At 43.9% G+C, this 14,674-nt stretch overlaps 1 protein-coding gene across 1 annotated transcript in view; it reads left to right on the plus strand.

The window, feature by feature from the left end:
• Positions 1-1,132: 1,132 nt before the first annotated feature.
• LOC308120496 (attractin-like protein 1) overlaps positions 1,133-14,674 on the plus strand; it is a gene marked incomplete at both ends in the record, with an annotated part of 279,677 nt that continues 266,135 nt past the window's right edge. The window contains one exon of the mRNA XM_080481128.1: positions 1,133-1,374. Within this exon, the coding sequence (XP_080337254.1) occupies positions 1,133-1,374 (242 nt within the window). The remainder of the gene's footprint in view (positions 1,375-14,674) is intronic.

The following is a 14,674-nucleotide window of genomic DNA, read 5'->3' on the forward strand; positions in this document are numbered from 1 at the left end:
TTAGATTGTTACAGCACCCGGCAAAAGAAAAAGAATATAAACAATAAATAAGCATGTGGAAACAATAACAAAGGCAACAGTACCTATAAAGGTATAAAATCAGACATTCTTATAAACGTTAAAAGTGCAGTGTGTTCATGTTTTGGGGTAGAATATATGATTCAGGGCATTTTTATGCTGTTTTAGTCAAAGATCCAACTTTCAATCTGCGAGAATGAAATCGATCTATCTATCTATCTATGTGCGCTTTAAAGGGAACTGGCCCTTTAACCGTGCGGCCGCTACTGCTCATGCTCGCTGCTTTGTGCAGGAGTTTCCCCGTCACAGACCAGCTGTGTGTCTCTGTGTGTGTGTGTGTGTGTGTGTGAGACAGAGAGCGAGGGAGAGAGAGAGGGAGTGTGTGTGCACCAAGGAGGAGAAGCGTCGGCTCCGGCTGTCGCATCCTCGGATACCAAACCGTTCCGTGAGGAGGGACGGAGGAGGAAGAGCAGGAGGAGGAGGAGGAGGAAGAGGAGGGCACGTCTTTGTCTGGGAACGCGTCCAACAGGAGACGCAGGGAGCATCTCATCTCTGGGATTACAGTTGTTTTTGACGTGCAAGGGGAGCATCGTCCGGCCACCATCGTGTGTGTTTGTGTGTATGCATGTGTATGTATGTGTGTGTGTGTGTGTGTGTGTTTACATCCTTGACCGAGGTGGAAGTTATCTGGAGGACTTGTCGGGACGCGCCGCGTCGTGCGTAACCGCAGGATTTAACATGGAAATGCAGTTCTGGATGCGTTTTTGACATCGAAACTGTTCCGGTCAAACTTTGCTTTTCTCTTCGCCCCCGTCCCGCAGCTTCTTCCCCGCAGCTCGGCATGCCCTGACGGCGCGTGTTTTGCGGGTTTTCTTTCTTTCTTTCTTTTCTTTTTTTCTTTCCCTCCTTTGCGCTTTTATTTCTCCGTCTTTCTCCACAGAGGCGTCACGGGTGGATTGAGTTGAGCTCCCCGGATGACAGCAGATCAGCAGGTCGGAGCGTGAGGTGACGGCTCGCCTCTCTCCGTGGACACACACACACACACACACACACACACACACACACACACACACACACACACACACACACACACACACACACACACACACAAGCCATGGATGAAGTGGGGACGCACGTGTGCGCCTGGAGCGTGCCGACACGGAGGAACGTCCAGGACGCTCGCGTCTATCTGGGAATGCTGATGTTGCTGCACCTCGTGCTGCGCGGCGCGGACGCCTCGTCCGCGTCCAAGTCCTGCGAAAAAAGCTGCTTTTCAGGGACGTGCGTGAACGGGACGTGCGTGTGCGACCACGGCTGGGTCGGGGATCAGTGCCAGCACTGCCAGGGCAGATTCAAGTAAGACTCACCACACTTTATATGACGGCTGATTAATGCCACATGGTTCAAAACCCAGACTGCATGTTCTGCCTGTGCGTGTGTTTCCTTCCACACGTGACACATTTTCGGTGAACTGCTGACTCTGCAGGAGTGTGTGTGTGTGTGTGTGTTTTCCCTGTGATGGATTGGTGACCTTGTTCATTCTCGGCTGGGATCAGCTCATTCTACCTGCTGAGTTGGATGAAGTGGTTTAGAAGATGGATGGATGAGCGGAAACAGATGATCATAGCAGTAATCATGGCTGGTTGATGACAGTGGGGCAGTGGTTAGTCTCGCCTCACAGTGTGGGAATTCTCAGTTTGAGTCCAGGCTTGAGGGTCTCTACTCATGAAGTTTGCTTGTTTGTTTTTCTGCACATACTTTTAACTCCACAGGTTTGAGGTCAATTGGTGAATATAAACACTGTTGTTGTGTTCAGCCTGTGATGGACTGTCTCCTCGGGCGCGTTCACATTTTCCTGTATGACCCGGACGAGTTTCTTCAGGGACAGATCCTTTTGTTTTGGGCGTCTCGAACCAACGCTCCCCCAACCTCTGAACCTGAGATAACAAACATTGCAAACGATCTCTGAATCTCAAATGATCTCTCTTCTGGTTTCGGTTCTGGACCAATCAATGAACCGCGTTTCTCCTTCACTTCCTCTCTGGTCAGTGTTTGTTTCGGGCGACAGCGCCCCCAGACCAGCGGCTGTTGTAACTGCGTGTCGTTTTGCTCAGGTCTCGCCACCCGAACCAAATGAAGGGGTGAAAATTCTCAGTATTCGCTGTGGCTGTTGATGTGTGTGTGCTCAGGAATGGTGTTTCAGAAAAGCTGCCTTGCCGCCGCTTTTTTTAAAAGTTGCGTTTTCAGTGGCTTCCTGCGCCTGAGTCGGATGAAACCGAGAGGAAGATGTATTGAGCCACAGTGACGTCGTGACTTCCACACTCCCTCCCGTCCAACGTGATGAGCCGCCTGGCCTGAAACGCTCTTCAGACAGAAGATGGATAGATGAATCTCTTTCGCCGTGACAGTTGGGTGTTTATTCATGTCAAATATTCAGTTTCACTGAATAACAATACGTTTAGATTCACCACAACCTGTTCTGTGGTTTAAAGTGAAGTTCTGGACGTTTTCCAGCCGCGATCAGAACGTCCGTCCATCTCCCCGTCTTCTGCTCGGCTCAGAGTTCGGTCGAGTCAGGCTGAAGCACTTTGAGTGTAAGACGGGTTATATTGGGAATCATTGAGGGGGAAAACTACAACGGCACAGTTTTTTTGGGTGAGCCACCGCTCTTAGTTGAGAACTTCATTCTCCGATATGTCTGATAGCTCGTCTGACTCCACGGGATCACATTTCATTCTCCTCTTTTAAAGGTTTGGAGCTCCATCTAATTACTTTATGGTGAATTCGAGGAAACAAACAGGAAGAATACAGTTTCCTGCAGATCGTTCTCGTGTGAGAATGGTCTAATGCAGTGGTGTCAAACATGAGGCCCGTGGGCCAAAACTGACCCACAGGAGGCGGCAATCAGGCCTAAACACCAAGAAAATCCTCAAATTTCAAAGAAAACATGTTCTTTTTTAACAAATTTCTTAAGAGTTGTGGACATAGCACAACACTGAGAGCCTCACAGCCACGCTGTCAGGATGAGTTTGTTTAAACTCCCATAATGAAACGGCTATAGGAGAAGTTATCTTGGACATTTCACTGTACTTTGGTTTCATTAAAATTGGTTTTATGTTGAGATTGTATTGTTGGATTATTTCCTTCCATAGTTGTTTGGTTTTTGTGAAAATATAGACATTTTTCATCACAAATACTTCCAAACAACTCAGAGAAACATTCAATTTAAAGGTTTTTATCGCACTATATTACCCTTCTGGGCCACTCGAGATGAAATTGGACTGTATGTGGCCCTCGTGGACACCCGTGATCTAATACATGCAAAACCTTGATTTCAATACTTCTGCCTTCTGGGTTTTTTTCTCAGCCACAAAGCACCCTTAAACCCAAATTATTTCCTTGAGTATTCAATTTAGCCCATCTTATACAGGGAACCTATTAATTATGGATTGTAGGATGAAGCTGAAGTTCCCAGTAAAAAACAAACAAACAGTTGATGCACAGGGAGAACATGCAGCACTCCAAACAGAGAAAGACCCCCAAGTGGTCATCTCTCTCTCTCTCTCTCTCTCCCTCTCTCCCTCTCTCATCTCTCTCTCTCTCTCTCTCTCTCTCTCTCCCCCTCTCTCTCTCTCTCTCTCTCTCCCCCCCCTCTCCCTTCGTATGCTCTCCAGCAGGTACTCTCTTGAAATGAATCACGATTCAGGAACGGCACGGCCGATATCTTGCCCCTGAGATTCTCTCGAGAGGGATTTTTATTTGGCTGTAAAAGCTGAGATGAAATATGAGCCGCGATCAGGCTGCCGCCATCCTCTTCCCGTGTGGCGGGGTACAGGTGATCCGGAAGCTTCTGATGGCTCGGTAATGTGCTGCGAATGAAACCCACTTTGAACGTGATTAATTTCAGCCTGTTCGGGGTGAAACTGAAGAGAAGAACGGGCGGCGTCATTAGTTTCACTTGTCGCTGCTGCATGTGTGATTATAGTGGAATAGATTCATCAGATTCTCCTGAGTGGTTCATCTAGTGGACTTTTAATAATATTGATAATGTGTTTTATTTGGAGGTGCTTTTCAGGTCAGGGGAGGAGGTAAATAATGAAAAGAAGTTACTTGCTGATATAAAACTTGTTGAAAAGTCTGTGTTGCTCCTTTTTATATTATGTAAATATTTAGGAACTAATACAGTTAAGATACCCAGGTTTTACTCACTCTGTTTTTCTTTTTTTTACGTAAATCAGTGTATCATCTGCATCGTTATGGTCGTGTGTTTTCGTGTGAAATCTGAGCCAGTAGAAGTTAAACAGAAGTGGGCCCAGGATGAAGCCTTGAGGAACTCCGCATGTAATTTTGTTCAGCTCAGACTTGGAATTATGGATTGACACAAAGAAGTCTCTGTTTTTTTTTAGATAGAATTTGAAGTAGGTTTTTGCTGTACATGCCTCTCCTGACAGGGAGGCATGTACAGTAATTGTTGATAACACGTTTTGTTTTTTTCTAACAATTTTAACCAGGAATATAAGAGTCTGTCACTAATTAAGGACTTTTGGTGATTTTCGATGGTTCTTTTTGAGACGCTGTTTCATAGCAGCAATTGTTAGAGCTTGTGGAAAGAATAAGGAACTAATAAGAGGGTCGTGAACTCGTCTTGAGAAGTAGAATGTAGACATACTGCACTCTCTTCTGTCTTCTTACTCTGCCGTACGTTCGCCTGCGTCCACGCTGTTGAATCTTGACCGATCAGATCCGCCGCCCTTCACCTCAAACATCCCCCCGGGAGAACGAGGTTACCTTGTCACAGGCTGCTCTGCACGAGCGTTTCTGAGGAAACGGCCGGACCTCGGCCTGCTCTTTTCTCTCCGGGGCCTCTGGATCGATTCCTCAGTCGATGTGATTGCTGTGAGAGCGGCGGACGACGACACACAACAACTGTCGGCAGGGCAACGGACAACACCGCGGGGACGAGCGGCCAGTTAGTGTCTATTACTGCTTCATGTTAGATGTGCGGTTAAAGGAAAAGTAAAGGCAAAAGTAATATGGACCCTCTCTTGAATTCAATTCAACCAATATTTGATTTAAAGAATATTACATTCAATCTGGCACGATGTATTTAAAAATGTTTTTTAACTTGTTTGGTGATGTATTGGTTTTCCACTCTTGTCTCATAGAGTCACAGTGTTGTTGGTTTCTGGGACTTTCTATGTGGAGTTTGCATGTTCACCCCATGCATGTGCAGGTTTGCTCCAAACAAGATGTATCTAAGTAAAGGGTCGCATAAAGGCCAACATCATCTCGGTATCAAACATAAAAGTTAATTTTTTCTGTTGAGGGGTCCAGTATCAGGGGTGAAAAAGTCTGTTTTGGCGAAATGTTTCACAATTCGTACCGAAATTCTCTACAATTTCAACAATTCCAGTTGTACTTTGTGGTGCAAAATCCAGTGAAATGGTAGAAGAAGGAATCGTGAGCTTGATGCACAAATGCAAACTGGGGGTAAATGACAGAAAATTTGAGATGGCGCAGACCGCTATACAGAAACAAGCGTGTGTGTGTGTGTGTGTTCTTTACAAAAATAAACAACAGCACCGACTAGTGGCCCAACATGAAAACTACATCTTTTTCACTGTTTTTGCACGTAAACGGACGTCGTTTTTCAAAATGTTGCCGAGCGAAGGCGAGACTTTTCCGACACAAAAATGCAAAACGATGCCTTTTCGCTTGAAGCATCATCGCGTAAACGTTCAGTCTCGACAGAAAATAGAAAATGTAACTTTATTTTGTCTTCAATGTAGAATAAATCCAGTAATCCATTAGTTTGTCACAAGAAACACCGGTCAGAGCACAGAGAGAGAAAGACCTGCGCTTCAATAGCCAAGATCGTTACTGTGGCCTGAAAGTACTGCACATTGAAGTGTAGCACGCACGCACGCACGCACGCACGCACGCGCAGCGCCGCGTGTCTCATATCCACACAGACAGATCCAATAAAGGAGAAATAGGGAGCCGACTGTGTTTGTCTATTGATTGAAGTTATCGGTGCTCCGTTCACTTTCATTGGTCCAGTCTCCTCCTTTGTTTTCCAGTTCTTCCTCTCTTCTCTTTCATTCTCTCGCTCTCTCTCTCTCTCCATCCTGACTTGATGACATCTTGCACGGGCACACACCAACGCACGCCTCAGTTCTCCGCGTCGCTCGATGTCGTCTTCATTGACATTCACAGAAATACCGTCTTGGAATATTACGCCTAATGACCTTTTCTTTTGCTTTTTAATGCAGCTCCGCGCTGCATCTTAATGTCACATTTGAAAACGTGTCACTTATCTGACAAACAGCGAGTTCGGTGGTGAAGAAAGGTCCCAGAAAAGAGCAAATATCCGTCGGGTTTCCTGCCGCGTTGATGTCAGAGGAGAATACACAGATATTGTTTCCACATTCACGCCGTGAACGTGAAGAAATCTGCAGAAAGTTTCCTTGTTGAATCTAAGAATTGAGGCAGATCTGAAACCAAACTGGGGTCCAACAGGGTACCAACATGGTGCACCTGATAAAGTAGAAGCACTGCGTGTGTTTACTTAATTCTCAGCATTACATTACATAGATTTGGCTGTTTTTCTTTTTGTATATGGCTTTTTGCGGTTCAAATACAGTAATTATAATGATAAATGGACTAACTTGTTTTGCGCATTTTCCCTGACAACAGAGCGCTTTACATAGCTCATCCCATTCACCCATTGACACACACACACATTCACATACCGTTGGCGGCTGCAGCCGTGCAAGGCGCCGTCACTCAGTGGGCTTCAGTGTCTTGCCCAAGGACACTTCGGCGTTTAGGCAGGCAGAGATGGGAATTGAACCTTCCGGATTGGGAGACGACCGCTCTACCAAGCGCCCCCATAGTTCCTGTAATATATGTTGTACGATCCCACAATGTCACATAGATGCTGACGACGTACTTATAACTAATACTCAATCTCATATAGAACGTTATAGAGTATTAATAATTTACAGGAATTTGATTAAAAACCAAGGTATAAGAATAGCTAGGACATTTTAAAATGACATTTTGTGTGTGCTAGCGTCTCACAGCGGAGGAATACTCCCTCTGCCATCCATTCGTTTTGACTGGATCATTTTTTGTCATTATTATCATTATTCTTTTTTTTTTGCGGAAATGGTTTGCCGAATCGTTAACAAGAGTCATTGTACATTATTCTCAAATTCCCTGCATGTTTTGATGTGCTTTTTGTGTTCGTTGCGCCCGTGTTCACCAAAACAAGCCCCTCCGCGTCGACCGGCAAATAGCTCCTAGTTTCTTTTTGCGATTTTTGCGAAGACAAGTGGCCCAAATCGACAACGACAGTCGTGGTACGTGATTCGGCGAGATCTTCTCAGGTAAAAACCTGTTAATCCTCGGTAAAGAAGAAAGACGGAGGCGTTGGAAAAACTTACTCGTAGACCGAAGTGACGGTGGCATCTGGCGCTTTCCGCTGCAAACAGTCTTAATGCGGCATATCAAAGTAAATCTATTTGCCCGAGGTTTTTCTTTTTTTTTTTTTTTCGCTGGAATAAACCGCTGCATTAATCTCGCTTTGTCTCCTGCATGCTAAGTGCAGGCAGCCAGAGCGACCGGAGGCCACCGCCAGATGAACCCATCACACTGTTTTCTGTCATTATCCACCGCCGGACACACAGCAGGGCGTTCTGGGAAAGAAAAACATAACAAAAAACGAACGGGATGCTGACGTTCGCTAATTGATAGAATAAAGATAAAATACAGTAAAGCTAAGAAGCAACTGCAGCCACTTTTAGTTTTTTTCTCACACCGGGGCTTAATAAATGGACCCAAGACGACTCTGGGCTCAGTTCTGAGAGATGGGATTTGAATGTCGCTCCCCGGAGGGGTTTCCGGCGCCAAACTAAAACTTCCCCTGTACCGCACGGCAAAAACAAATATAGAAGTCGGGATGAATGTTATTTCTGAACCCTAAAAATGGGCTCATCGTTTCAGATTTAAAGCACTCTACTTTACGTCCGATTTAATCTGTTTACTAATACTGGGCGCGCAGTTTTGATATTATGGCGGCACTGAAATCCTATTACATGACGTCGGAGTCCATTATGGTCCCCGTCCAACTCGGCGCATCATCCAGCGTGAACACGGTGAGATATTCACCCACCGTTCAGGAAACGGGGGCAGGTTTTTGTGTTTGAATGAACAGAAACGTTAAATTTTTGCCTCCAGCTGCTTTGATTCCTGCAGTTTTTTTCCGCGGGATCTCGGCTGGCAGAGGCGCAGCAGCCATGTTCCCGTGAGGGTGCGAGTCCCGGCTCGCTGCTGTGAATTATTAAAAGTCCGGCAGAACACCTGTCGAGTATTTTAATGGAAAACATCAAACAGCACAACCTCTCTCAGCAAAAAGAGGCTCAAAACAACCAGATTCCTGAAGACTGGCTGGATGATAATTTATTGAGGCGAGAAGAAAGCTGCTTCACTTTGTGTGAAAAATAATCAAATTTATACACACATTCAAAACATCGAGTGTATAATTTAATTTTATGCAATATTACTTCATATCAACAACATGAGTACACACAATCAGCCAGCTTTCCTCATCATTGCTCTTTAGTTATTGCACTATATATATATATATATATATATATATATATATATATATATAGTGTGAGAGTAATATTCGGCTTGACACACATAATATTCAGAAGGCAATGGATGAGTGTGGCGGATGCATGAGATGTGAATATAATCAGGAATGTCAACATTATTTATATAGCACTGGAAAACGACCACAGCTGAAACAAATTGCTGTTAAAAACAATAAGAAATACAATGAAAATAAATGATCAGCAGCAGAGTCTCAAGCTGGATTAAAAGCTAATGAATAAAAATTGGTTTTAAGATTAGTTTAAAAAAATAAAAAAAAGTTGCCCTGTTGACATATTTCATGGATTTTAATTGCACCCTAAAAAAAACATGTTTAGCACTGAAATAAACAAGAGGAACAACATTTTTCAAATTCACTTCTTATGTCTCATTTTTTTAATAAATTATGATTGTGGGAGATGCTTTGTGTTTGATAGATATCAATATTTGTTAATATCAGCCATACCAGCAATATGAATATCGGTATCAGACAAATCTTTCATGTTGCTGCATCCATGTTTTTTTTATTATTTTCTTTATTTTAAGTTAATAATATTGTTGCTATACTTTTATTTAATTCAGATTAGGTTACATAGATTTAGATAATTAAAACTAAAAGTTCACAAATGGAGGAAATCATCCATCATACCTATATTATTTACTGTTGAAATGTTTACAACAGTCCTTTTTTTAATGTAATCTGGGTGTTTAACCAAACTAAATCAAAATCAAAGTCCTTGGACATAAAATCCTCTCATCTTCATGACTTCAAATAACTCTCGTTAGAAAAACGACAGAGCAAAACGTTACTCTGGACTCGCTTTCGGCTCCTCAGAGAGGTTTGAATGTGACACTTCCACTAAAAAGGCTGCTCAGCAGCACTAATGTGATTGAAATGGATGAATTTGTCACGTTGGTGATTTATTTCACTCACATCAGATTTTGTCTGAGTTTTAAAACGTGTCCAGTGGAATCAGTGTTATGAGGCGGCTGTGCGCTGCCCGGGTAACAGCTTCGACTCTGTGGAAGTAAAAATGTCTCACATATTGATTCTACAAAGACGCACTGAGACTGATTTCCTAAGATCAGATATAAAAAGCTCTGAATGCCACGTAAAGAGATCTCCACAGATTCGGTTTGCGAGCATTTTGCGGTTGATCGTCTGCAAACAGTCGTATTCACTTGAGCGTTCCTATGCTTTGTTGACAAGAGAACGATCTCCTGTTGTTTCCACGTTGTCAGCTTGAGTTCCTCATGGAGACCAGCGTGAAATGAAACGTGACGACATGAAATGTTTTCAGACGTTGTGAATCACATTGTGCCTTGGACTTTCTTTAACTTCTTTTTCTATAATAAAAAAATTTTTACCTTTTGATAATTACGAATAATTTAATAATTTATAGAGATCAGGTATCATTTTGGACAAATATTTAAATTACATTTTTTTCCTATATGATGGTATGATCGTCAAATGTAGAAATGCAACACTTAATACAAAAATAGCCTTTATTATACCCAAAATGTTTTCATTAATTATTTTATTTTATTTTATCTAAGTTTTCATTTCATATTTTATTGTATTTTATGAATTTTTACAGTTTTTTTCCTCTGGTTCCTTTACAAATAACGGACTTGCTCTGCGAAGCCAACGAAGAAGTGGAGGAAGCACTTTATAAATTAATCAGCAATTAACTTTGAAGAGCAATTTTTAACTCAATCAGTATTCCAAATGTGAGTTAAAGGACCTAAAAACATTATATAAAAAAAAAAAAGTCTGAGTTTTATTAAGATAACGGTAATGGAATAAGTGATAAGAATTGTTTATTCAGCTTGGGCAAATGATAATGTTTTCAGTCCTTAAGATGCAAAGAGATTAACATCATCTGCGAAACTATTTGTAATTATCGCAAATCACGTGTTTTTGCAATACTTCAAAAGTCTGTCCTCTCTCTCCCTGGCTTGTTTCAGGTTTTAAAAAGTGTGTTGCTCCAACCAGCCAATCAGGAATCAAACCCTATATAGTGTCATCGGGGTTTAGCCAATCCCAATCAAGGTAGGCCCTCCCTTTGACTCCTCCCACAATTAGGAAGCTCTGCTCTGGCACATGGCACCACGAGAGGAAGTACTTCCTCCTCTTCCCAAGATGGGCATGTGTGGGCGGAGCCAGTCCAGCTCACACAGACACAGCAGATTCTGAATGCAGCTCCTATGATCCAAGATTCAAATGAAGGAGAATCAAGGAGAAGCTAGAAACTCTGAATATAAAGTTTTTAGACCAACAAGACCACGTGGAGTGTTGAAAAGTTGTATAATATGACCCCTTTACTTTAGATTCACCTTTCAAAGAACCGGCACGGAGAACATACAAACACCCAAAAAAATATAAAAAATTCCCTCGAGCCAGAAATCATCTCTTATTGTGAAGTTTCCAAACTCCGAATGCAGAACTCTCTTTGTCACCAGTGAGTCGATCCTGAGGTGCTGGTGTGTGTGTGTGTGTGTGTGTGTGTCCTCAAAACACACATTTACTGTAAATTACAGGCAGACCTTTGCACGGATATCTGGGGACACGGTGGGATCTAAATATATAAATGCTGCTGCTTCTGCGACGCCCCGAAGACAGAGAGAGAGAGAGAGAGAGGAGAGCCACTCAAGGACGAGCCAGCGGAATGTTTCAGTGGAGACTCAGTGGAGTGCTTCCCTGACATCAGAGTCATCATCTGCTGACACCGGCTTCAACCTGTGTGTGTGTGTGTGTGTGTGTGTGTGTGTGTGTGTGTGTGTGTGTGTGTGTGTGTGTGTGTGTGTGTGTGTGTGTGTGTGTGTGTGTGTGTGTGTGTGTGTGTGTGTGTGTGTGTGTGTGTGTGTGTGTGTGTGTGTGTGTGTGTGTGTGTGTGTGTGTGTGTGTGTTGCCCTTGCTTTCCCTCTCATCATGGCAGGATTAACTCACACAGGACAGATGGCAGTCTGATGCTCCACCCACACACACACACTTGGATTTGGAGCTGCGTTACATGAATAATATCCTCCATGTGTCCTGTGACTGCGGCACCATCACAGACGAGAAAGGTCGCCCCGTAAGTCGACCACGTTTCGTCTTCGCCTTTATCTTCCTCCTCCTTTTCGTCGTCTCCGTCGCGCTCATCCTCATTTTCCCCGTCCACAGATGTCCACAGTCAGACGTTAAGCTACTATATAGAGACACACAGCCACTATAAAAGCGAGGCACTACCCCATAAAGACTGTTTTAGTGTGAATGGAAGTTTAATGTTGTTAGTTTCTATGATGGAAACGTCAGTTTGCTGCACAAGCGTGTGTTTTTACTTTGGGAGGAAGTACCTGGAGAAAACACGCATACAGAAGGTGGAGGGGTCACTACTGCATCACAGCACCAGCACACAGACTCTTGTAGAAGTCCATAAATAAAAACAAACACTGACTCTTTGGTTGTGTCGCTGTGAGGGGAGAGTACAAACCACTACACTAAGCTTAAACAAGGACGCAACGTTTTGTGTTTACACGGCGACGTTCTGAAAACGATGTGGGACTTGATTGGTTTTACATCGGATGTTAGCTGCTGGACTCATTTCAACATAGAGACTTTAATTAAATTTTACTCGGGACTCGGAAGCAGATTTTGTCATAATTTCAGAGGGAAAAAGTGTCACGGATGGGTTCCACAATGATGTCTCACGTGAAAATGCATCAGAGCTTTCTTCTTTACACGGAAAAGGTAGAAACACTGAAAACAATGTTGTTCTTATTGTCCATCTATTATGCAGTAGAAAAAACTATATATTACCGCCGTGGTGCGGATGTGCAGTAGCAGCGTTTCCCTCATTTTCAATGGAGACGGGAGTTTGAGCGTTTTCGAAAAGTTGCGTTGTCAGTGGCTCCGAGCGTCATAATCCTGGAAACGGACGCCCGAAACACAATGACAGTTTGAAACAAACACTGACCAGAGAGGAAGTAAAGAAGAAACATGGCTCATTGATTGGTCCAGAATCGAAAGCGGAAGTCCCGTCGCTATAGCCCGTGGTGGCTAGGCTAATTAGCTCGTGGCTAATGGGTAGCCACAAACAACCGCGATACATAGTCTTCCATGAGCACCTTCCTCTCTACTTCTTCCTCATGACACCACTCCGGATCAAACAGGGGGAACGTGAACCCCGACGTACCTTGTTAGGACCACAAAATGCTGAACCCCACACCAAGGTTACATCCCAGCTGAGGTTGGGTTCCAGTTCGGAGGTTATTTGCGAGCGAAAGTCGTGTTCGGCTCCTGAAAACACCGATCCTCAACTGGATGAAGCCGAACTGAGCGACCCGCATGAAATTACCGCAGCGTCTCCTGAAGGTGTGCGTCTTTGCTGTCTCTGTGAGGTCCAAAAGCTGAGCTCTTGGAACACTTCTGTTCCCTTCTGCCTTGTATAACCAAACCTCCCAACCTCACAGGCTTGAGCCGCGTTCTTAAAGGTCAGGGTGTGTTTCCTGGGTCGGAGGTTACGCCTGGGCTGGAGGGTCAAATACGGCGCCTGGAGAAAAGAGTCAACGTCGACGCAATTACGCGTCTCTGCTGACTCTGGAGTTATTTTCCTCGCGTCTCTGTCCTTTCACTTTCCCCCTCCCTCACGCTACAAGAACACATCCCCCCGCTTGCTTCCAACATAATTAGCGTTTTCTAAGGAAAGAAAACTGTGTGTGTGTGTGTGTGTGTGTGTGTGTGTGTGTGTGTGTGTGTGTGTGTGTGTGTGTGTGTGTGTGTGTGTGTGTGTGTGTTTACAGTGAACGCCGGCCTTCGATTATTATCGTCTGCGTCTGGTTGTTTGCTCACGTTCTGGTGTAACTCTCCGTCCTCCAAGTATTTTTTTTGTTTAGTTTTTTCATTCTTCTGTGTCTGACGTGATGCTGGGATCGCTCTCTACAGCCCGGAGTGTGTGTGTGTGTGTGTGTGTGTGTGTGTGTGTGTGTGTGTGTGTGTGTGTGTGTGTGTGTGTGTGTGTGTGTGTGTGTGTGTGTGTGTGTGTGTGTGTGTGTGTGTGTGTGTGTGTGTGTGTGTGTGTGTGTGTGTGTGTGTGTGTGTTAGGAAGAGGTAAACACAAGTATCTGCTGAATACAAAGTCCCTGCCTGAGGGCGAGCAGTCGTTTCTGTCACTTCCTGTCTGGTGGTCGGAGCTCAACGACGCTCTCTCTCTCTCTCTCTCTCTCTCTCTCTCTCTCTCTCTCTCTCTCTCTCTCTCTCTCTCTCTCTCTCTCTCTTTTTTCACACCTGCTTCTTGTACGACTCGAAAGGAAACACAAGCTCCCAACATTTGGTCTTTTGTGAACACAAGAGGTTTACATATCTGATTTTGGTGCTAATCGCGCACAAGAATGCGTTTTCAATATTTTCAGTATTCTCGGTCTCTGCGGAAAGCAATACCCGACTACAGTGAATAACTGCACAGAATTTCTCGTACAAGTAACACTTTGATGAATTCAACAGCAGTTCTCCGACAAGGTGTACTTTCACCCTCCCGTACTTGGTTGAGTTACGTAAAATTACGTGAAAATAGACTTTGAAAACAATGTCGTTGAGCCTCTGACACCAATGTGAAATTGTTGAAAAACTGGAATATTGGACCTTGAAAATACGTGTCAAACTTTTGTGCCGGTTCTAGTTTATTGAGGTTCCTCATGGTGTCATTTTGAGTGGATCATCCACAGTGACCGTGCAAATTATTACACTTTATACAGAATCTTAGCGAATCAGGCCTCAAAAAACTACATTACTCAAGTTAAACCTGAAATGTCCCGTTTATATATAAAAACCTTGCAAAAAACACAGCATTGGTAGAGATGCAGCACATAAAATGTGTGTTTCTTATGTCTTCACGTGAGAAACACAAACTCAAATAAATTGTTAATCCCAAATCCACCTCGCAGACCCGGCGGCTTTCGAGCAACGCCAGGAGGAAGTGTGTGTTCAGGCCCATTATCAGATCAGCTGAGGGGCAGG

This window comes from Lipophrys pholis (assembly GCF_963383615.2).
Source record: "Lipophrys pholis genome assembly, chromosome: 15".
NCBI lineage: Eukaryota > Metazoa > Chordata > Actinopteri > Blenniiformes > Blenniidae > Lipophrys > Lipophrys pholis.